Raw genomic sequence first — 25,687 nt, forward strand, 5'->3', positions numbered from 1 at the left:
CACCGGAATGTATTTGATGTCCTCTACCTGAAATTAGTAATTTGCTAACGAAGTAAGTGTTTCCAAATAAGAGTAAAGATTCCAGAATATCAAGTTCCAGAGTTACAGTAATGACTCCAGTGTAATTGTTCAGAGGTATGACTAGTAAGTAATAATAACAACAACAGTCATTGAGTAACAGGATGGTTATAACTTAATGGTAGGGTATTGAGTGTAGAGTGATATTAATGGTCTAGAGCAGTGGTCCCCAACCATTGAGCCGTGGACTGGTACCAGGCCGCAAAGGATATGCTACCGGGCCGCGAAGAAATGATATGATTTGGCAATATGAAACGATATGAGTCAGCTGCACATTTCCTCATTCCCTGTCACGCACTGTTGAACTTGAACAACCACCCCCCCTGCCCCCCCCCCACCGTCGGCTGGTCCGCAAGAATATTGTCAATATTAAATCGGTCCACAGTGCAAAAAAGGTTGGGGACCCCTGCCCTAGAGTAACAATGTGAGTTCTAGATAATGATAACAAATGGCCTTAAAAGACTAGGAAGAGCTCAGGAGCAATAGAAAACCTGAACTAGCTCAGAAGGGTCTAGAGTAGCAAGATAGCTGGGAAAGCAATAAGTACTCCTGAGAAGCCAGAAGGTCTCTAGAGTAATATTAAGACTACAGAGTAATAACAAAGTAACTATGAGCATGCAAGTGTAATTGTGTATACGTGTCTCTTCAGTTATGCGTGTATGGACTCATCACAGGAGCCAAATGTATTAGTGAACACAGCCTAGTCCATCACAGACAAAGCCTTCCCCGCCATTGAACATATCTGCAAGGAGATCTGCCACAAGAAAGCAGCATCCATCATTGAGAACCCTCTCACCGTTCAGACCATGCACTTTTCTCGCTACTACCATTGGGAAGAGGTAGAGAAGAGAACACCACCACGTTCAGGAACAGATATGGAATAGTTATTACCTTTCAACCATAAGGCTCCTGAACCAGCGTGGATAACTTCACTCAGCTTGATGCTGAACTGATTCCACAGCCTCTGGGATCACTTTCAAAGCTTCTACAATTCATTTTCTCAGTAGTATTTATTTGTTATTATTATTATTTATTATTATTATTACAATTTTTAATTTCCAGAGAGTCTTATTTTAGAAATGGGTTGTTTGGCCATCTTTGTTTGTATTTACTTTTTCATTGATTCTATTGTATTTCTTTGTTTTAGCGTGAATGCTTGCACAAAAATGAATCTCAAAGTAGCATATGGTGACAGATACGTAGTTTGAGAATAAATTTACTTTGAACTTTGCAAGAGTTTATGAGTCTATTAATAATGTCATCCAGCAGACAGACAGTGTTGAAATGTATCTGAGTATGTGTGATTGCATGTGCATTAGACCATAAAACAAAGGAGCAGAATTGGGCCAATCGGCCCATCAAGTCTGCTCCAAGATTTGACCATGGCTGATCCATTTTCCTCTCAATTCCATTCTTCTGCCTTCTCCCCATAACCTTTCTCATCCTGGCTCATCAAAAATCTATCAACCTCTGCATTAAACATAGAAACATAGAAAATAGGTGCAGGAGTAGGCCATTCGGCCCTTCGAACCTGCACCGCCATTTATTATGATCATGGCTGATCATCCAACTCAGAACCCCGCCCCAGCCTTCCCTCCATACCCCCTGACCCCTGTAGCCACAAGGGCCATATCTAACTCCCTCTTAAACATAGCCAATGAACTGGCCTCAACAGTTTCCTGTGGCAGAGAATTCCACAGATTCACCACTCTCTGTGTGAAGAAGTTTTTCCTAATCTCGGTCCTAAAAGGCTTCCCCTCTATCCTCAAACTGTGACCCCTCGTTCTGGACTTCCCCAACATCGGGAACAATCTTCCTGCATCTAGCCTGTCCAATCCCTTTAGGATCTTATACGTTTCAATCAGATCCCCCCTCAATCTTCTAAGTTCCAACGAGTACAAGCCCAGTTCATCCAGTCTTTCTTCATATGAAAGTCCTGCCATCCCAGGAATCAATCTGGTGAACCTTCTTTGTACTCTCTCTATGGCAAAGATGTCTTTCCTCAGATTAGGGGACCAAAACTGCACACAATACTCCAGGTGTGGTCTCACTAAGGCCTTGTACAACTGCAGTAGTACCTCCCTGCTCCTGTACTCGAATCCTCTCGCTATAAATGCCAGCATACCATTTGCCTTTTTCACCGCCTGCTGTACCTGCATGCCCACTTTCAATGACTGGTGTATAATGATACCCAGGTCTCGTTGCACCTCCCCTTTTCCTAATCGGCCACTATTCAGATAATAATCTGTTTTCCTATTTTTGCCACCAAAGTGGATAACTTCACATTTATCCACATTAAATTGAATCTGCCATGAGTTTGCCCACTCACCCAACCTATCCAAGTCACCCTGCATCCTCTTAGCATCCTCCTCACAGCTAACACTGCCACCCAGCTTCGTGTCATCCGCAAACTTGGAGATGCTGCATTTAATTCCCTCATCCAAGTCATTAATATATATTGTAAACAACTGGGGTCCCAGCACTGAGCCTTGCGGTACCCCACTAGTCACCGCCTGCCATTCTGAAAAGGTCCCGTTTATTCCCACTCTTTGCTTCCTGTCTGCTAACCAATTCTCTATCCACATCAATACCTTACCCCCAATACCGTGTGCTTTAAGTTTGCACACTAATCTCCTGTGTGGGACCTTGTCAAAAGCCTTTTGAAAATCCAAATATACCACATCCACTGGTTCTCCCCTATCCACTCTACTAGTTACATCCTCAAAAAATTCTATGAGATTCGTCAGACATGATTTTCCTTTCACAGATCCATGCTGACTTTGTCCGATCATTTCACCGCTTTCCAAATGTGCTGTTATCACATCCTTGATAACTGACTCCAGCAGTTTCCCCACCACCGACGTTAGGCTAACCGGTCTATAATTCCCCGGTTTCTCTCTCCCTCCTTTTTTAAAAAGTGGGGTTACATTAGCCACCCTCCAATCTTCAGGAACTAGTCCAGAATCTAATGAGTTTTGAAAAATTATCACTAATGCATCCACTATTTCTTGGGCTACTTCCTTAAGCACACTAGGATGCAGACCATCTGGCCCTGGGGATTTATCTGCCTTCAATCCCTTCAATTTACCTAACACCACTTCCCTACTAACATGTATTTCACTCAGTTCTTCCATCTCACTGGACCCACTGTCCCTTACTATTTCTGGAAGATTATTTATGTCCTCCTTAGTGAAGACAGAACCAAAGTAATTATTCAATTGGTCTGCCATGTCCTTGCTCCCCATAATCAATTCACCTGTTTCTGTCTGCAGGGGATCTACATTTGTCTTTACCAGTCTTTTCCTTTTTACATATCTATAAAGCTTTTACAGTCCGTTTTTATGTTCCCCGCCAGTTTTCTCTCATAATCTTTTTTCCCCTTCCTAATTAAGCCCTTTGTCCTCCTCTGCTGAACTCTGAATTTCTCCCAGTCCTCAGGTGAGCCACTTTCTCTGGCTAATTTGTATGCTACTTCTTTGGAATTGATACTATCCCTAATTTCTCTTGTCAGCCACGGGTGCACTACCTTCCTTGATTTATTCTTTTGCCAAACTAGGATGAACAATTGTTGTAGTTCATCCATGCAACCTTTAAATGCTTGCCATTGCATATCCACCGTCAATCCTTTAAGTGTCATTTGCCAGTCTATCTTAGCTAATTCACGTCTCATACCTTCAAAGTTACCCCTCTTTAAGTTCAGAACCTTTGTTTCTGAATTAACTATGTCACTCTCCATATTAATGAAGAATTCCACCACCCAATGAATTGCCCTCCACAGCTGGTTGTGTCAAGGGTCGCCACCCTCTGACAAAAGAAGTTCCTCTTCATCTCCATTCTAAGAGGATATTTCTCTATTCTGACGTTGTGCTCTCTGGTCTTAGTCTGTCCCACTGTAGGAAACATCCTGTCCACATCCTCTCTACCCAGGCCTTTCAACATTCAATAGGTTTCAATGAGATTCTTCTAAATTACAGCAGGTACTGGCCCAGAGCCATCAAACACTCCTCATATGCCTTTCATTTCTAGAATCATTTTGAAAACTTCCTTTCTTAGATAAGTGGCCCAAAACTGGTCACAATAGCCTCACCAGCGCCTTTTAAAGCCTCAGCATTACACCCTTGCTTGTATATTCTAGTTCACTCAAAATGCATTTAGCTCCCTCACCTCCAACTTAACTTGCAAGTTAACCTTTAGGGAATCCTGCGCAAGGACTCCCAAGTCTCTTTCTCGGACTTTTGAATTTTCTCCCCGTTTAGAAAATAGTCTACACTTTTATTCCTTCTACCAAAATACATAACCATATACTTCCCGACACCATATTCCATCTGTCACCTCTTTGCTCAGTATCCGAATCTGTCTAAGTCCTTCTGCAGCCTCCCTGCTTCCTCAACACTACCTACCCCTCCACCTATCTTCATATCATCTGCAAACTTGGTCAGAAAGCCATCTACTCCATCATCCAGATAATTAACTTACAACGTAAAAAGTAGTGCTCCGAACACCGACCCATGTGGAACACCATGTCAGCAGCAGCCAATCAGAAAAGGCTCTCTTTATTCCCACTCTTTGACTCCCGCCTATCAGCCAATGCTCTATCCATGCTGGTATTTTTCCTGTAATACCATGGGCTCTGGCCTTGCTAAGTAGCCTCATGCGAAGCACCTTGTCAAAGGCCTTCTGAAAATCAAAGTGCACAACATCCACCAATTCTCCTTTATCTATTCTGCTTGTTACTTAGTCAAAGAATTCCAACAGATTTGACAGGCAAGATTTTCCCTTGAGGAAACCATGCTGACTTTGGCCTATTTTAACATGTGCCTCCAAAACCTCATCCTTAACAATCAACTTCAACATCTTCCAAACCACTGAGGTCAAGTTAAGTAGCCTGTAAGTTCCTTTCTTCTGCCTCCCTCCCTTCTTGAAAAGTGGAGTGACATTACAAGTTCCAGTCCTCTGAAACCATGTCAGAATCTAGTGATTCTAGAAATATCATTACTAATGCCTCCAGAATCTCTTCAACTACCTCTTTCAAAACCCTGGGGTGTAGTCCATCTAGTTCAGGTGAATTAACTACCTACCAGCTTCCCAACCATCTTCTCCCTAGTAATAGTACCTGGACTCGCTTCTGACCTCTGATGCTATCGAACATTCAGCATACAGCTAATGTCTTCTACAGTGAAGATTGATGCAAAATACATATTCACTTCGACCACCACGTCTTTGTTCCTCATTATTACCTTTACAGCATTATTTTTCAGTGGTCTGATATCTACTCTCAGCTCTCTTTTACTATTTATATATCTGAAAAACCTTTTGGTATCCTCTTTGATATTATTGGTAGCTTTCCTACATATTTCACCTTTTCCCTCCTCATGGGTTTTTTAGTTGCCTTCTGATGGTTTTTAAAAGCATTCTGATCCTCTGACTTCCCATTAATTTTTGCTCTATTATTTGCCCTCCCTTTTGCTTTTATGTTGGCTCTGACTTCTCTTGTCAGCCATGGTTTCATCATCCTGCCATCCTGCCTTTAGAATACTTCTTCTTCTTTGGGATATATCTATCCTTTATTGTTGTTCAGTCGTTTGGTCGAATATGACTCTTCATGATCTAGTTGACCATAGGGTCCATAGGGTTTTCATGGCAAGGTACAGAAGTAGATTGCCAGGCCTTTCTTCTGTGCAGATACTGCTGCTGCCCAGGTTGGGACCCAAATGGGTTTGAACTCAAGATCATCTGCCTTGAAGTCCAGTGCTGATACCACTACACCACTTGCTTTATCTATCCTACACCTTCCAAATTGCTCCCAGAAACTCCAGCAAATGGTGGTCTGCCATCATCCCTGCTAATATCCCCTTCCAATCAACTTTAGCCAGCTCCTCTCTCAATTCCTCTGCAATTTCCTTTACTCCACTGTAATACTAATACATTTGATTTTATCTTCTCCCTCTCTATTTGCAAGGTGAATTCTATCATATTATGATCACTACTTTCTAAGGATTCCTTTATGTTAAGTTCCTTAATCATAAGACATAGGAACAAAATTGGGCCATCTGACCCATTGAGTCTGCTCTGCCATGGTATCATGGTGGATCCATTTTTCTTCTCAGCCCCAGTCTCTTGCCTTCTCCCTGTAACCCTTCATGCCCTGACCAATCAAGAATCTATGAAAAAGCTTCCCAATTCTCTAACTTTCCACTAATTTTTGCTCTATTATATGTCCTCTCTTTGGCTTTTATGTTAGCTTTAACTTCTCTTGCTAGTCATGGTTATGTCTTCTTGTCTTTAGAATACTTATTCTTCTTTGGGATGTATGTATCTTGTGCCTTCTCTTGTTGCTTCCAGAAATTCCAGCCATTGCTGCTCTGCCATCATCCCTGCCAGTGTTCTTTTCCAATCAATTCTGGCCAACTCCTCTCTCATGCTACTGTAATTCCCCTTACTCCACTGTAATACTGATACATCTGATATTAGCTTCTCCTTCTGAAATTTCAAGGTGAATTCCATCATATTATGATAACATTCCCCTAAGGGTTCTTTTACCCTAAGCTCTCCAGTCAAATCCAGTTCATTTCGCAACACCCAATCCAGAATAACTGATCCCTTTGTGGGCTTAACCACAAGCTGCTCTCAAAGGTCATCTTATAGGCATTCTACAATTTCTCTTTCTTGAGATCCAAAATCAGCACCAACCTGACTTTCCTAGTCGACCTGCATATTGAAATCCCATGACTATCATAAGCATGGTCTTTTTTACATGCCTTTTCTATCTCCTGTTATAACTTGTAGTCCACATCTTTGCTACTTTTTGGAGGCCTATATATATCTCCCATCAGTGTCTTTCTACCCTTGCAGTTTTTTGCTTTACCCACAAAGATTCTACATCTTCTCATCCATGTCACCTCTTTCTAATGAATTTTTATTTTTCAACAGAACCACCCACTTCCTCTGCCTCACACATCAAAGTTGCTGGTGAACGCAGCAGGCCAGGCAGCATCTCTAGGAAGAGGTACAGTCGACGTTTCAGGCCGAGACCCTTCGTCGGGACTAACTGAAGGAAGAGGTTCAGTTCTTCTTTCAGTTAGTCCTGACGAAGAGTCTCGGCCTGAAACGTCGACTGTACCTCCTCCTAGAGATGCTGCCTGGCCTGCTGCGTTCACCAGCAACTTTGATGTGTGTTGCTTGAATTTCCAGCATCTGCAGAATTCCTCGTGTTTGCACCTCCTCTGCCTACCTGGCTGTCCTTTTGATACAACATGTATCCAGCTCCCAACTATAATCTACTTTCAGCCATGACTCAGTGATGCCCACAACGTCACACCTGCCACTGTCTAACTGTGCTACAAGATCATCTGCCTTATTCCATATACTGTATGCATTCAAATATAACACCTTCAGTCCTGTAGTCATCACCCTTTTTGATTTTTTCTCACTACTCTAAATACCCTTATTAATTTACTAAACAATCAGTTCCATTCATAGATCACCTAGACCAGGGGTACCCAACCTTTTTCGCACTGCGGACCGGTTTCATATTGACAATATTCTTGCAGACCAGCTGGCCAGGGCAAGGGGGGAGTTGGTGGTAGGGTTGCCAACGAACAAGAGTAGCAGTCAAATATGTTGGGTTTACCTGGAAAAAGACTACAATGACCATGAAGCCTTGCGCAGGCACCAGTGCACATGTGTGTATGTGCCGATTTTTTTCTACAATTCGTTTTTGGCGATTCTGTTCGGGCTGGTGTTAATCAGGAACGCAATATAGGTGATAAGTGGTTAATACACTCAATTTCATTTCTAAAAGGATTTATCTAACGAATTTAATGTTAACACACAGCGCATATTTTCCTCGCATGAATATAGTGATAAGTCAATTATCAGGGGAGCTTGAAGTAAGTGTTGAACGAACTTCCAGTAGAAGTGGTAGAGGCAGGTTCGATATTATCATTTAAAGAAAAATTGGATAGGTATATAGACAGGAAAGAAATGGAGGGTTATGGGCTGAGTGCAGGTCAGTGGGACTAGGTGAGAGTAGCGTTCGGCACAGACTAGAAGGGCAAAGATCGCCTGTTTCCGTGCTGTAATTGTTATATGGTTACATAAGTCAATAGCATCATAACATTTTAAGTAACGATTGGATATTAAACACACAGCACATATTTTCCCCGTATGAACATATAAAATCATTGCAACACAACAATAACGCTGAATCAGTGGGAGCCCTGGGCTTGTTTTCCTGCAGCAAGACGGTCCTATCGAGGGGTGATGGGAGACAGCGATACTCGAACGGGGTTCCTTATGTCCAGTCTATTCCGCAATTTAGGTTTTGTTGCATTCATTACAGAGATATGTTGGAAATGGAAGTAACGTTTTCAGTGCTTTCGTGGCTATCTCAGGATATTTAGCCCTGATTTTGATCCGGAGTGCCGGCAGAGATGTTATGTCAAACATACTTTTCAGCCCGCCGTCATTTGCAAGCTCGAGGAGTTGATCTCCTTCCCGCTCTGACATGGATGACGCGTGCGTAATGACCTCGTGTGCATTCAAGCTCAACAGTGGGCGTGACAGGGAATGAGGTGCAGCTGACTCTTATCGCCAAATCATATCATTTCCTCGCGGCCCGGTAGCACATGCCTTGCGGCCCGGCACCAGTCCGCAGCCCGGTGGTTGGGGACCGCTGCTTTATAGGCCAGATTATCCAGGCTCAATTCCCACCACTGCCTGTAAGAAGTTTTTATGTTCTCCCCATGACCACATGGATTTCATCCAAATGCTTCAGTTTCCTTCCACTGTCTATTTGGTTGGTTAAATTGCCCCATGATTTGGCTCAGTTTAAAACGGGAGATTGCTAGGTGGCATGGCTCGAAAGGCAGGAAGGGCCTATTATTCCATGTTGTATCTCAATAAATACATAAATTTCCAACGTTTTATTTTGGTTTTCAGATGCTGGGGATGTTTGACCCTGATACTGGGTGCAGCAGACTTGATAGACATTTGACAGAATTAGAGGAGACAATAATCAAAATCTGTTTACATCTTGGTGGCACAGTGGTAAAGCTGCTATCCATACTAACCTCAGATGCTGTCTATGAGTTGGGATGTCACCACATGGATTACCCCCAGGTGCTCCAGTCTCTTCCCACATTCCAATGACATGTGGATTGGTAGATTAACTGGCCATTGTAACTTGCCCCTAGTGTATTGGATGGGAACATGGGGATAGTAAGTTACAGAGAAAACTAGTGGTGGAAATGGAACTGCTCAGTGTATTGGGATAGACTCAATGGGCTGAATGGCTTCCTGATATGTTATGAGGAAAGGTGAAAATTGGGAAAGAAGCTCCCTGTTGGAGTGGCTGCTGACAAGGTGTGTTTTTCAACGTGACTTGACTTTAATCTGTATAAAAAGTCAAGTGGGTTTTTGTTACTGCTTATCTTTGTCCAGAGACCTCCAGGGACTGCAGGTGCATGGCAGGAATTTCTATTGTATGCCCAGATCAATAGACTTTGGAATGAAAAGGCTGCCACAGCAGCTCGATCTGGGCCAAATAAGCAGAATTGAGCCTCTGTGTGTCACGGCCAGCAAACCTGACACCACATCCAAAGTTCCAAGTGGAACAAAAGATGCAAGGTTGTGTGATGTCTTCAACAACCCTGCAGATGGAGCAACACAACAGTACACCTGGTTGAAAGCATGTGGGTCAGACTATTGCAGAGGTTGTCTTTCATATCCAAATTCTCTCTGCTAAAGCTAGCATTATCATTCCAGTGTACTTCTCTGACCACCACTACCTGCTGGTTGACTGTCAGCCACAGGATGATTAGGGGGTTGGCAAAGGGATAGAGACGTTGAACTTCAAAAAGCTGACCTATGAGAGCATTGAGCAACAAAGCTCAAGAACCATGAAGCCCAATTTTGATTCTCCAATGCACTGGTGGAAAGCAACTGAGGTGATCACCAAGAAGTCCCTCAAACCCGAAGGTGTTCAGAAAATAGAACAGAACCAGAAAGAAGTATAACAACTCCAAAAAAGGATGAATCTGCTGCTCTGTTGGTCAACAGGGATGGATTTCAAGGAACTGCAAGAGGTAAGAAGAAAGCCACATTCTTTACCCTGAGGTCCTCCATGATTCACTGATCCAGAGTCCACTCTATGGAGATAGACCTTTTCACATATCTTCTTCTAATGGTACACAGACGGAACTCTGTGATTAACAGCCTTAAGGATGAATACATCAGTAATGGCCTTGCATTCTGATATAGATGATCATAGAATCATTAATCACCCATCCCATCCTGGACACTGTCTTTTCAATCTTCTGCCATCTGGTAGGAGATACAGAAACTTCCCAGCCAAGATAGTGAGACTGAAAATCAGCTTCTTTCCAATGGCTATTGGTGCAGCTGAAAAATGCTATACCCCGGCTTGCTGATTGCCTTTGAGTGTTATGAACTATCCAAGTTACTTGTTACATGTAAATATGGGATTTTTAAAAAATTAAGCCATACCACATACATTGTAAGTATCTGTTTTGCATGGACTGGAGTAGCAGAACAATCTCGTTGTCTTCAGCAATGACAATAAAGTTCTATTCTATTCTGTTCTACGCTACACTAGGCTATATGATCCAAAGGATACAGATATTCCAGCGTCCTTGAGTTTCCTACCCTCTGGCTCAGAGGTTTGAGATAACAAACTTCAGTTAGGCCACACCTGGACTATTGTGTGCAATTCTGGCTGCCCCATTATAGGAAGGATGTGGAGGCTCAGGTGTGCAGGCAGAAGAGATTAGATGTTATTATCAACACCTAATTTATCAGAATCAGTTTTTATTTTTACTGGCATATGTCATAAAATTTCAGACAAGAGAAAATCTGCATATGCTGGAAATCCAAGCAACACACACAAAATGCTGGAGAAAATCAGGAGGCCAGGCAGCATGGCAAATAGTACAGTTGACATTTTGGGCCGAGACCCGAAGTCTAAGTATGCCTGACCTGCTAAGTTCCTCCAGCACTTTGTGTGTGCTGCTATGAAATTTGTTGTTTTAGCTCAATGGGCTGAAGGACCTGTTCCTCTATGGTAAAGCACTGCTATACTGAAGCAGCACTCCCCATTGATGATAGTAAGAACATTGTCATCAGGTAATGTGCTCTTGGTACTGCTGTATCTGGTACAGGTGTGGCCACTGCCCATAACCGGGTGATAACAATCACCTGAGACCTTTCCTGCTTCAATTGGGGCTCAAACATGGAGAATGATCCAGTACATTAATGTAGAAACCTCCAGAGACGGAGAAGAGTGCTGCCAACATGGCCCACATTCTGGTGACTACATCAATCTGTCACAACATGGTACGGTTCTGTACATCCCCGCTGATGTAATGGGTGAGTCTGACTACAGCACTTCAGGACATTGTACACCACCTGAAATTACAATATTTTATTCAGAAGAACACTCCGGATCAGAAGTCAATCAGCCAGTGATGAGCACAAATCTTGTAGCTTCGAGAAAGATGCTAGATATTGTGGAGTCACTTCCCAATCAGGCTACCAAGGGTGATTGGAACTGGAATTCGAGTTAGTTTCTTATTGTCACACGTGCTAAGACATAATGAAAGGCTTGTCTGGGGTGCTGATCAAGTAGAATTCCACATCACCAGCACTTTCAAACAAACACCAAAGCCTTGCTGAGTTGCTGGGGGGAAAAGACCTGTCTTGGCAGATCTGACACCGTGCGGATTTTGCCCAAATTACACACTGTCCTTATGATAGTGGAACTGCGAATGCAAATGTTGCCATGTGTGCTGGAAGGATCTCAGAGGAGATGCAGGAGAATTTGTGAAGACTCATCTCCAAAGGCTGCAAAGAACAAGGCTAAGTGCTGTATGGGGACACAAGCAAAGGAATAGACAGAAGAAAACATGTCTGAAGACGGAGGGAGGTGGGGGGGGGGGGCGGAACAGAGGGGACTGTGTTCCAGGATAGAGGCAGGCGGAGCAAAGGGAATTATGTCGCAGGACTGGAATGGACAGGAAGAATCACGTTACAGTGTATAGGTAGATAGAAACATTGAGAGCATTGTACTCAGAAACATTGAGAGAAATGTAATATTGTGAGCCAATGGCAGGAGCCCACAGACAGTGAACAGGATTGCAGGGGGGTAATAAACTGAAGACCAGGTGGTGTGAGGTGTGACAGGTGTTTTCCCACAAGTGTGAAGGAGTGAGGGTGCCCACCAAGAACTTACATCAGCATTCAAAGCTCTCCGGTTATTTAATTAGTTTATTTCACACCTATTATAAAATCTGTGCTTGTTCTGTAGAGAAGACAGTGGCTGGATTAGGATGCTAATCACAGTTAAACCTGTGATGTGCTTGAGTGCACATTATGTGCATTACTGAGTTTGAATGAGTCCTTTCCATGGAATAATTGCTGCTGATTTGGGATCAGGTGTTAAGGTAAGGACTGATGGGGTTACACAGTAAATATTTTCCACCGAACTGTCATCGGCACTGGGAAAGGCTAGATGTTCTTTGTGTGTCTTTTCTGGCCATATTGGATGGGCTAGTGATATAAGGCAGCAGATTACATAAGCATATTCCTAGCATGTTTCGTGTTACCTCATCTGATTCTGGTGAACTTTCAAACAGACTTTCAATCCTCATCATCCCTGCAGCCACTCCTGCTCCCATGCTGAATCTCCATGCAAGTTGCTCAGGCGTACTCCAAACAAGCATGGTCCACTGCACAATGTGACAGCTTCTCTACTTCCAAACTGAATGAACCCAGACCTCCAAATACCTTTGACTGACTGTTGAACGGTCATCAGATATTAACTCTGTTAATATCCTTCAATCTGTATTATATATAGAATTTTTTTAGATGACAACCAATGTATCCACTATTCAGTAACTACTTCCTTAATGTTTGAAATGCAGATTATCAGGCCCTGGAAATGATTCGTTTTCATCCTATAAACTTTCTCCAGCACTATTATTTCACCAATACTAATCTTGTAAATTTCTCCTTTTCCTTAAACTCGATTCCATACCATGTTTGAGAAGTTATTTGTTTCACCTCCATGAAGTAGGAAGTTTTAATGCTGTTACATATCCAGCAGACATCTTTGTCCCGGTGCAGTTGAGCATCTGATTACCAAATGGATATCCAGTTCTTAATCCTAGTTCCTTGCTTTGCCAACTCCATGGGATCCAATTCCACTGTAAGGCCACCTATTCTACAGAGCTGTAGTTCACAGAATGACTCACCTCCTTCATGTAGCATACTGTCTATAAGCCATGAAGAAGGCATTACCTTTGCACTGGTTCTTGCACTTATTGAGTAGATCTGCCTCACTGGTCTTCCACACATCTCCTTACATACAATTGTAATCTTCAACAACCAATAAAGACTTTGTTAAAGAAAATTAATTCCCATTTTCAAGGGCTTCACATGTAACTGCTGTCCCAATTCTATCGGACTCCAACACCTCAATCAGTCACTGTGTAATAAAACTTCTGGATATCCTGGTCAGTGGGCATTAAATTCCCTCACTGCTTCACTCCTTTCGAGCATCATTCTCACTACATCTATACTGACCTCTTTCTCCATCTTACGTATTTAAATGCCTCTTAAACGTGGCGATTATGACTATCTACCCTAGTTATGCCTTTCATAATCTTAGACAGAGTTACCACAGATCACTCAGCTCTTGTATTGAACTGTGTTACAAAGGACATCATCGCAGAGTATGATGCTTCATTATGACAGAAAATGGACACACATCCTTGGATTGGTTGACATTTCTTTATGGTGTACAGAAGATATTCTTTCTACAAGCCACTGGTACATAACAGTCTTACATTAAATATGTTGCCAAGAAAGCTCCCTTGGTTTCTGGAACTTTCCACAAGCCTTGGGATTCCCTGTCACTAGAACACTGAGAGATGTCAGGATACACAGGTGGGGAAAGGGGGAGATGTTTCTCTTCACATTTAAAAAGTTTATCAAGGACACAGTGTCACGTGAACATCAACAATTACTAAAACAGTGGGCTACTGAACAGTGATTGGGGTTCACAAAGTGAGATGAACTGTGGGCTGTGCAGTAATTTTCATTATCTCAGACATACTAATATGTCTGTTTTCTTGAGCTGCAATAGGTCCTCCCTCCAACATGAAATGCCCTTTTATGGGGTTGGCTGCCTAGGGAACATCCAGGTAGTCTATCCATCCCCCACTCCTGTGCTACAAAGGCAGCAAATGGACCAAGGAAAGCTAATGGGGAGCTGAATGGTCAATCTGTATGGAGCTGATCACTGCATCCATACCCTGCCTTGTCTTTGGGGGTGGACGGGTGGACTGGGTTACAAAGGTGGGAGGGTAGGGGTTGTAGATGGGTGAGAATAGTGAGTTGGGGAGGGGAAAGGTGAGGTGCAAGGGGATGTGTCTGGGTAGAGAAGGGTTGTCGGACAAGTGGGGTGGTGTTGAGGAAAGGACGGGTTGGGGAGGAACTGATTGGAGAGGAGAAGCTTTGGGTGTGGTGGGAAGCTATGAAATTGGTTGGGGAGGAGAGGGCTTGGATGGGAGGAGGTAAGATGGGAGCAATTGGGGCGGAAGCGGGTTGAGGAAGTGGAAGAGTTGAAGAGGTGGGAAAGGAAGACAACAGATGAGTAGGGGTGGTGTTGAAGAGAAGAGGGAAGGAGATGGGGAAGTGGGAAGGGCTGGTCACTGATCAAAGGGAAGGGTTAGGAGGAAGACTTCAGCAGGTGGGAATCTTGAAGTCCTCTTGATGTTCCCTTTTCCTTTAGGATCTGACATTCAGATCTTCAGAACAAGACCCTGCCATCTCCTGGGATAATTTTCCTCCCTGTCTCCACCATCCACGTTGCTTCACATCCAAGTTGATGGTTCCAGAGACTGCCCCCCACCCCCTCATACGAGGGCTATTTTCCTGCTCCCACAACAGTCTTGTTCTTCCCAGCAGTCACGGGAGTACTGTCCAGATCTTCCACAAGCTCTACACACCCTATCTGTGCATATTGGTCCAAAGCAAACGGCCGCTTCAGCAAGCATCTGGTCAGCACATGCTTCATGCCTCATTAGAGCAAACCCTTGGGACTACTTCTTCCAATGTACTTAAGAATCCAGAACTTGCACTGGTCTTAAGGTGCAGTATATACTTCACCCCTTTTCCTCCAGAAATTGCATGGTCTTAGGGCGAGGGTGGGACTTGCAGTATATCCTTCATCCCCTTTCCTCCCTACCAGCGTGACTGTGTAATTCAGCAATCAGACTCTGACCTGCAACCATGGGTAATGGAGGGTTCTTTTAACTTGTTGCATTACTGGGCCCTGCTTATTCAGGCATTAACAACACCATCTCCATAAATGGTGCACAATATACTGCATATTCAGAGCCTACTTTAGGAACATATACACAGTATACGATGATGAAACTTTTGGCCTTACTGTGCATCATAGCAAAATCCAACTTGATACCACAGATAGTGTCCACAGGAGCAGGGGCAGAGAAGGAGAAATGGGGTAGAGGGAAGGGATCTTTAGTTCATACATTATCACAGCCTTTTTCACAGTCAAGTAATCAGCACTTCCAAAAAAAAAACACACATCCTCAAACTGTTGATATTTACAATGCAATTCTTCTTGGGTGGGAAGGGGAGGGGGTGAACTTTCCACCTGACAACTGTTCAGACAGTTTTGGCTAATCCTTACCAAACGTGGCCCCCCCAAAAAAAACCTCAAAATTAGAATCTTTCTTCAAATGATTTTTACAAACAAAAAATCAATATCAATTTCATAACTTAAGTGCACTGAGTGCATAATTAAATAGTAAAAGCTGTAGAATTAAAGTCACCTTTGTAAAATCATAACTTTCAACATGTGCTAACAAAGTTCTATTTTGTATTATCCAGGCCTGGTCCTGTATCTTGCTTGATGCAGCCTTTTCTTGGATGGAGTCTCTTTCTCCCCATCACTTTCACTCCCCTCTGGTTGTAGGCCTTAAATCAACCTCGCACCTTCTTCTGTCCAGTGTTAAAGTCCACAGAAAGATCAGTTTCTGGTGCACTTGGAGGATGGCGTGTGGGGATTGGACGGGTGTTGAGGAGGGGAGTGGCAAGTGGGGTAAGGAGTGAGTCTTCTGTGCGAGTCACTGGAATTTCTGCAGCTGCACTGACCAAGTCTGAATCTTTAATTCCATAAATAACTGGATTTCTGCAATTCAGGTCTTCAAGACATTCCTGGCCAGAGGGATGAGGAGAAAAAGAGAAGGTTCACATGACTACTGAACTGCAGGCTTGTCTTGACGGGACACCAAAGCCCTGAAGGTCTTGTATTTGGAATATCCAACACATCAGTAGCTCAAAGTGTCACACAGGCAGAGTCGAAACAAATCAACCTCCCCCCGCCCCATGGCTGGCGCTATAAGAAGTGGGGGGTTGGGGGAGGGGAGTTAAACAAGTACCTCAGCCAGTTGGTGGCAAGCTCCTGGCTTTGTCCATTACCTTAAGTGGTTTTAGGGAGAGTTGTGAATAGCATTAGTCTGAATGAGTGTGCCTGAGGCTGCTCACTCCACTCCCAACACGGCCAACTTCAGGAGGTGAAATAGGAGTTTTGCATGGAGTACAGGCGGTCTATAGGGTTTCCTATCCTAGCCTGCATGGAGTTTGCCTCGGTGGTTGCTAGAAGACAGTCTCCTAAACTGTTGAGTGAAGTGTCGCTATCCATGTCATGGAACAGGGTTTCACTGCCTGCAGAGGGAAGAAAAGGAAATAAACACATCAGCCCCATCTGTCTCTGGGCCTCAGCAGATCTGGACAGCCAACAATCAGACAAGGCCACTTGGCCAGTCACCACCCTCTGTCCACAACCCATTCACAACGGAGAGATAATCTACACTCTTGCCCCAAACCTTCTCGAACCAAAGATCTCTGAAGTCTCTTGGAAGCCCAGTTAGAATTCTAAAGGTGAAAGGGCAGCAGGTGATATAGGCCCAGCAATGGACTTCCAACAGTCCTGAGGTAGGGAGCAGATCAGTGGGGTTGGCTGAGGGATAACCATTGGCCAGGGTTCTGGAGAAACCTCCTCTGCTCCTTTCCAACGGAGTGCAGTGAGATATTTTTCTGCTTCAGAAGAAACAATTAAAGCTTCATCCAATAAATAGCACATTTAATAATATAATAGTATAATATAGGTCTAGATGTGGTTTTCTTATTTTACAACTTGGACCATCTCAACCTAAGGCCTCCTGATCCGGAGGCAACTATCCTAAGTCCCAGCTGGTGTATCCTTCTCAGGATGTCCAAAGTGTAGCACAACTGATTATCTCAGTGAACAAAGTCACTGTTACAAAGGTAAATGTAGTGACTGAGGTAACTAGTTGGTCTTGGTAGGGAAATAAATATCAGCCAGTTCCAGGGAGAATTCCTTTGTCACAAGAGACCACTCACATGTACCTTTGATCAATGCCAGCGGTGAGAACTCCCTCTATTATGCTGTGGGGACACTGGAATGAATGACATGTCATACTTTCCTTTGTGCTCTTACTACCATCACTTGTAGTAAATGGTGATATAGTCACTACGTTTAAGGGGTGTTGGGACAGGCACTTGAATAGTCAAAGTGCAGAAGGATATGGTGCTAATGTGTGCAGATGGGATTAGTGTAGACGGGCAAAGAGATTGACATGGATACTGTGGGCAAAAGGCTCGATCCTCTGCTGTATGGCTTTATAATTCTCTGTGACAAGTGGATATGATCTAATCGCTCCTACACAGATAAGGAGTGATCATGAATTTGGTGGAAGACCCAATAATTAAAAACACAGCATCCAACACAAAGGACCCTCATCATCTGGGACAAGCCCATTTTTGTTACTACCATGGGGGAGGCCACACAGGAGCTTGAAGACCAACATTCAAAGAACAGCTTCTTCCCTTTCATCATCAGAAAGGGTAGCTCCATGAACCCATGAACACTTTATCTGACTATTTAGATGTTGCCTGATCTGCTTAGTTCCTCCAGCATTTTGCATATGTTTCCAACCTCATTATTCCTTTTCTTTGCTGTACGTATTTATTTTATAATTTATAGTAAAAATGTGACTGGTACTGCAAAACAAAATGAGACTGATAATGAACCTGATCTGGTTCTGGCTCTAATGCACTGGTATTTGAGCTAATGCAGTCTATTTTCTTTTGGGTGTTGGCAGGGAGACTGGCATAACCATCACCCGCCCACCCAAGGTACATTGTGCTCACTCCCATCTCAGACTCACCCTTCCATGAGAATTGGCCCAGGTTCAGAGGTGGCTCTACCAACTGAGAATCACTGTTTTAAGGTGACCCTGATAGCACAGGACTGGTGCTTTGAAGTTTGTGCATCTGTTATGTCATTGGAAACAATATAGTTCCCTCATTCACTCCAAAGCAACTCCCCTTCAGTTTTTGGGACCCTGGCGTGCTCTAACAGACACTTTCAGGATGGGTCTGCTGTAGATCAGTTGTGCTCTTCAAACACCAGTTCACCTGCTAGTCACCCTCCATGAATGGATTTTGATTAGTGCTATGAATGCTAGTCAGAGTCGATGTTGGCTGAAACTTGCACTGCATTGTGAGTGGTGTTGCCCTCCATGCCCATGAGGTGCCCCTGTTCATTTCACGTCTCACATAACTTCACCTAGAAACCATCGCCTATGCTATTCACTTCAGGTCAATTCAATTTGGTTGGCAGTGTGTCGAAACAAACAGTTCTGCATTATTCAGTGCCATGGCTCTCATATTTGACAATAACAGGCTACACTCTCCCTGCAGTCACTCTCAGCCAGCTGTACTATGTGGATCATGCACCAGGCCTCAGAAAGAGGAGCACAAATTGGATTGATCTTTCTCACAGCCAACACAGGCATAAAGGGCACATTAGCCTCCTTCTGTGGGACATGATGAGCTGTTTGGCCTCCTTCTGTGGGATTCCAATCTCTGGCCAACTGCATTCTCTGGAGGAAAGCTCTGAATACACTGCCCTGTGCTTTGTTTTATTGAGACTTAACATTGCCTGCAAGGCCAGAATTTATTGCCCAGCCCTGATCAACACTTGAGAAGGTGTAGGTAAACCACCTTTCTGAGCAGCCACAGTTCTTCTGTGACGGTTCTCTCAGTGCCGCTAGGGAGAGACTTTCAATGGTTAAACTCAGTGACAACGAAGGGCCAGCAGTAACTTTCCAAGCCAGGATAGTGTGACTTGGAGGGGCACCTACAGATGGTGTAGGCGAGTTAATCTCTTCTTCCTGTCAGTTTGAACCAGTCTAGCCATTAACAACTCATTAACAAGGCGTTTTCACCCTGTGCCTGCTGCCTTGGTTCTCCTTGGTGTAAGGTCACAAGATTGGGAACTTGGGGCCCATTTGACAAGATTACAAGATGCAAGGAATAAGATCAGCTGCCCTTTCCCTACTCCTACTTTACAGTCGACCTCCTGGGACATTTTATGTAGTGGATAAAGGAGAAAAACGCTGTCACCATAAGGGTGCATGTGGTCTCCTGGCATCTGAGGAGGAGTGAGGCCTTGTCGAAAAGGATCAGTGTTATATCCATTCTGTTCAATAGCCAGGAGCTGCTGTGGAGGCAGGGTTGTGTAGGGATTCATCATCGTCTCCATCCCAGGGTTAGAGGAGGTGTTCGCTGGGACTGTACAAGAAAGGAGAGACAAAAGAAAGTGAATGCCACAGAAGAACAAATCCCACCCAGCTCCGCACTTACATGAAGGAGGTTATGCTAAACATTTCTGACTCACTGGTTAGGTTGGAGTTGGAGATGTTCAAGAGAGGCTTGATCACAATGGCACCAGGTTTGAGGGTCAAATTATAGTGGGGTTTTCTCTCTATAGCATGGAAGTCGTTTCTGGAAAGTTTTAAACAAGTGTTTAAAGTATTCAAATTGGGATAAAGTTCTTCCTGCTCACGGGGTGAGGGACAAAGCAGAGGACACAGATTTAATGTTATCTAAAGAACCATAGAAGAGTACAGCACAGAAGCAGGGAATGCCAACCATCATATCTCTGAAAGAGCTATCCAATTAGTTCATCCCTAAAGCTTTCCCTGAGATCTAGCTTCCTTCAAAAATTTAGTTCCTGATAAAATATCAAATCTGCTACCTCCCACCAATGCAAACAATGCTTCCCAGACCAAAACAAGCGGCCTGGTATATTTTTATAATTCGATCAAAAAAAAACTAACAAAATCTAGGAGAAATGCAAGAAAAGAAAACAGAACTAAAGCATATATTTATGAAGCCAAAAGTGGCATAAGGATCACTCTAAAACAGTCACTGTCTTCCTGGTGTGTAATTGATTTCACCTCCACATCCTTCCCACCAAGATTTATCATTTGGCATTGCTGCAGGATTAATCTGACTTCCTGAGTACCCAACCATTTGTTGTTTTGTCCTTGTCACTTCATGCGGCTCTGACTTAGTCAATGAATGTTTGAATTTGTGACTTACATGACCACATCAATGCCACTGGAAAGAGGAATGACCCCTTACCCATCCCTGGAAGTGGTGACACCGAGACAACCAAGCACAGACTTCCCGTGCCCCACCATTCAACCCCAGTCCAGAACCAAGCCTTGCATCTCACTTTCTCTTCCAGCTCAGGCAACACATCCTCCCTGCAAGACTTAGCTCACCCCAGATAACAGACCCCTGGAGACCCTCAACCCTGAATCCCAATCTCAGACCCACCTCCCCAAGATCCCTACCAGAACTCCCCTCCCTCAAACAGTCAAACCTTGACACCCCACTACCATCCTACAACTCCCAGTTTCCTTGCCTGTAAGAAAGGTAAATACAATGCTGGCATTCATCTTGAAAAGATTAATATATAAAAGCAAGGAAGTAATGCTGAGACTTTATAAGGCATTAGTCAGACCAGATGTGGAAATATTATGAGCAGTTTAGGGCCCCATATCTAAGAAAAGATGTGCTGACATTGGAGAGAGACCAGAGGAGGTTTACAAGAATGATCCTGGGATTGAAAGGTTTAACATATAAGGCTCTGAGTCTGGATTCGCTGTAGTTTAGAAGAATTAGTGGGATCTCATTGAAACTACCAAATATTGAAAGGCTTAGAAAGACGTGGAGAGGATGTTTCATATAGTGGGAGAGTCTAGGATGAGAGGGCACTGCCTCAAAATACAAGAACATCCCTTTGGAACAGAGATAAGTAGGAACTTCTTTAGCTGGAGGGTGTTGAATCTATGGAATTTATTGCCACAGATGGTTGTAGAAGCTTTGTATATTTAAAACAAAGCTTGATAGGTTCTTAATTAATAAGGACATCAAAGAGGAGAAGACAGGAGAATGGGGCTGAAAATAAAAATAAATCAGCCATGACTGAATGGCAGAGCAGACTCGTAGGGCTGAAAGACATAATTCTGCTCCTATGTCTTAAAGACTTATGGACACTGCACTTTCAGTTCCTTTTCCCAGATTCCACACCGCAGACCTTTGTTCCCTAATTCTTCTCCCTGACACATCTCAATCCCGGACACCTGAAAAACCAAATTCACCCCACTCTTTACAGAGCATGGCATTGTAACTTCAAACCCCAAATCCACCCGATTCTTTACAGAGCATGGCAGAGTAACCTCAAACCTCAAATCCACCCGAATCTTTACAGAGCATGGCATTGTACCCTCAAACCCCAAATTCACTCAACTCTTTACAGAGCATGGCATGGTATTACAACAGGGATGAAACAAGCAGGTGACAGGGTGGAAAGCCAGGGGAAGGTTGGTGCAATCAGTCACAGCAGACCTTGCAGACAGATAGCGAGGAGGAAGAGAATTCAGCAGCAGCTGGCATTGAGACATGATAGGGTGAATGCACAGGCAGGAACTTACTGGAGTTGCAGGAGACGTGGAAGAAAAGGGCAGATTAAAAATCGAGTGGTGGGTTACAATTGTGCGGATGAGTAAATAGTTACAGTGTGAAGGTCTGTGATGGATTACAATTCAAGTTTGCAAGTCATGATGCAGAATTTCAAATCCAAATGTTGACTATTTCTTTCATCCCTCAGATACTGCATGACCTGTCGTGTCCTTCATTGTTTGTTCCAGGTTCACCAGAGTAGTGGATGTAGGTGGTGGGGTGGTAGATTGCAGTGGTAGGTTACAGTGGTGATTAAAATGGTGGGGGTGAGAGTTGATCAGAGTGGTGGGGGTGAGAGGTGATCACAGTGGTGGGTCACAGTAGTGATCACAGTGGTGGGGGTGAGTGGAGATGGAAAGCATGCTGCTCAGAGCAGAGCCGATAACTGGATGATTGGGATGGATTGCTAGTACTGGAGAAGAGCAATTTGAGAATGAACCTATGGTCACAAGCTATTTAGGAAGGGTTCTGACTAAAGGGGGTGGTGAGGAACTTGGGTAACGAGGAGATGGGATGGGGAGATGAGGTGATCAGCAACAGAGCAGATCTTAGTGATCACAACTCAACACCACAAGTCTCATTCCTCACACATTTACCTTTCTGCCGTCAGCAATATCCTGCTGTGCCCATCCCAGCTTACGTCTGCCCACCCCAGCCCTGCTCTCTGGTGATTTCTCTAGAACAATGCCTGTGAAATTCTTCTGCCAGCACTCTCTCAGCAGGTAGCTCCTGGATTGGATAGGCTCTGAGACTGGCTGCTTGTGACTGGGTCTGAGGCAGTGATACAGAAGCGATGGGATGGTCAGTCTCATCCTATCCTAACCTGTGTTGAGTCGTTGCGTGTTCTGCTGGTCTTGCTGCTGTTGCTGCTGTCGGCGGGCCAACTTCTTCATCTGCAGGGGGACAGGAGCAAGAGAGTCAGTTACTCATCACAGTGAAACCTGAGCTCACTTGCCTCCATGCACAGTGTGGGCTCCCTCCCCTCCTCACAGTCTGGGCTCAGTGAGATCAAATAGAAACTAGAACGTTCTGGATAGCCAGCAGCCTAATGGTACGAACACTGGATTTCCAAATTTCAGTGGAATCACTCACCCAGGTTTTCTTCCCCACCCCAAGTTTCTTTCTCCCTTTTCTATTTCATCCCTCTCTCATTACCCCTCCACCTAGTTCCATATGTCTTTCATTCCTTTCTTATCTGGTCCATCTATCACCTACCAACCTCTGTCTCCACCCTTCCCTCATCTAGTTTCATTTGCCTAATCCTTTTCTCCCCCCGCCCTCCCTATCTGATTCCACCTATCCCTTGCCAGCCCTGTATCACCCCTCCTTCTCATTTCTATATACTAGCTGTCTTTTTTTTTACGCTCTTAATCCTGATGATGGATCTCCACTCAAAACATTGACTACAGATGCTGCCTGACCTGCTGAGTTCCTCCAGGGGTTTGTTTTTTATTTCCAGATTTCAGCATCTGCAGTCTCTTGTGGCTCAATGGGATAAAGTCATTCCATACCCAGGGATAAGGATCCTTGTATCACCAGCAAAATCTCAGTCCACTCACTTCACCCAACACAACACAGAGCCTTCTCCATCACTGGCACCACACTGTGTATCACTCAACGTGGGATTATTCTTTCTCTACAGTTTTGGTTAGTTCTGTAAGATAAAGCGTGTTGGTTGGAAGAGGGTGTGCTTTTGAAGGAGGGAGTCACTTTGCCTTGACTTGGGTGAGGTCACATCCTTCATCCACCCATTCCGGGGATCCACAGAGAATGTTGACTCTTGTACTTAATTTCTGGGTGTATGTCTTACCCATTTCATCGAACCTTCTTTACCAACCCATGTTCTTCAAACTTGAGGCATTGGAAAAAGCTGTATGGAAACCTAGTAGCAACGCTGGTTTCTTATGGTATTTACTCTGCAGGCCAGGCCTTTACGGTGTGACGAAACATCTGGCCAGTAGATGTGCTTGCTGGACATTCAAATCAGTGTAATGTTGACCAGTTGTGCAGTGCCTGCAAGAAGTATTCACCCCCCTCCCACCCCCGCACTTGGAAGTTTTCATGTTTTATTGTTATACAACATTTAAATCCACTGTGATTCATTTGGCTTTTTGACACTGATCAACAGAAAATATTCTTTCGTGTCAAAGTGAAAACTAAGTTCTACAAATCGGTCTAAATTTATTACAATTATTAAACACAAAATATTGATCGCATAATTACTCACCCCTTAAAGTCAGTATTTAGTAGATGCATCTTTAGCAGCAATTACAGCCCTGAGTCTGTGTGGATAGGTCTCTATCAGCTTTGCACATCTAGACACTACAATTTTTCCCCATTCCTCTTTACAAAACAGTTCAAGCTCTGTCAGATTGCATTGGGATCGTGTGAGAACAGCCCTTTTCAAGTCAAGCCACAAAGTCCCAATTGGACTGAGGTCTGGACTCTGACTTGGCCACTCCAGGACATTAACTGTGTAGCTTTGGCTTTATATTTGGGGTCATTGTGTCACCAGGTTCAGATATGGCCCAAGTGCGGAGTGAGAGACACTGAAGCGGGTCGATAGTTCACAGATTTTAATGCGAACAGTGTTAAAGGGAAAAGAAAACAATAAACGCTAGGCTGAACAGAGCCGTTAACTAGAACTCTCAAATGGAAAATGAAGCCTACACTGCAGCTGAAAAGAACAACTAAGAATAAAACAAATACCACGCGTCTTCAGAGTCAGTTGACTCGACAGTCTAATTTCTCAGGCAAGGCAGAATACAAGCAGGCAGCAAAGTGTTGCTGTGTTGTGTCCAAGTCTCGACAAGCACTACGACAACAAGTATGGAGTTAAGTACTATCACAATTAAATAATAATTAACTGATACGTACGTATTCACAAGCACAATTGCTGAATCTACTGCGCTGCCAAATCCGTGGTTGTGAAACATTGTCTTGCTGGAAAACAAATCTTCTTCCAAGTTGTAGTTCTCTTTCAGACTGTATCAGGTTTTCCGCCAGGATTTTCCTGTACTTTACCGCATTCATTTTACCCTCTACCTTCACAGCTTTCCAGCGCCTGCTGCAGTGAAGCATCTCCACAGCATGATGCAGCCACCACCATGCTTCACGGTAGAGATGATGTGCTTTTGATGGTGCGCGGTGTTTGGCTAATGTTAAACATAGCTTTTAGTCTGATGGCCAAAAAGCTCAATTTTGGTTTCATCAGAGCATAGAACCTTCTTCCAGCTGATCTCAGAGTCTCCACATGCCTTTTAACAAACTCTAGCTGAGATTTTATGTGAGTTTTTTTCAAAAGTGGCTTTCTCTTTGCCACTCTTCCACAAAGCTGCAACTGATGAAACACTCAGGCAACAGTTATTGTGAGCGTAGTCTCACTTGTCCAACTTTGTCATAAGTCTCTTCGTTGCCTCCCTCACTAGTCCCTGTGGTCACTCAGTTTTTGAGGACTGCCTGTTCTAAGCAGATTTACAGCTGTACCATATTCTTTCTTTCTTGATTGACTTAACTGTACTCCAAGGGATATTCAGTGACTTGGAAATTTTCTTGCATCCATCTTCTGATCTGTGCTTTTCAATAACTATTTTGCATAGTTGCTTGGAGTGTTCTTTTGTCTCCATGGTGTAGTTTTTGTCAGGACACCAGCAGTTGGACCTTC

General features: G+C 43.8%; 1 protein-coding gene across 1 annotated transcript in view; it reads right to left on the reverse strand.

The window, feature by feature from the left end:
- Positions 1-16,690: 16,690 nt before the first annotated feature.
- LOC134355120 (LIM homeobox transcription factor 1-alpha-like) overlaps positions 16,691-25,687 on the reverse strand; it is a 331,663-nt gene continuing 322,666 nt past the window's right edge. The window contains exons 6-8 of the mRNA XM_063064873.1: positions 22,847-22,916; positions 19,615-19,782; positions 16,691-16,848 (exon numbers count right to left, since the gene is read on the reverse strand). Of these exons, the coding sequence (XP_062920943.1) occupies positions 16,691-16,848; positions 19,615-19,782; positions 22,847-22,916 (396 nt within the window). The remainder of the gene's footprint in view (positions 16,849-19,614; positions 19,783-22,846; positions 22,917-25,687) is intronic.

Source organism: Mobula hypostoma, chromosome 12 (genome assembly GCF_963921235.1).
Source record: "Mobula hypostoma chromosome 12, sMobHyp1.1, whole genome shotgun sequence".
NCBI classification, from domain to species: domain Eukaryota; kingdom Metazoa; phylum Chordata; class Chondrichthyes; order Myliobatiformes; family Myliobatidae; genus Mobula; species Mobula hypostoma.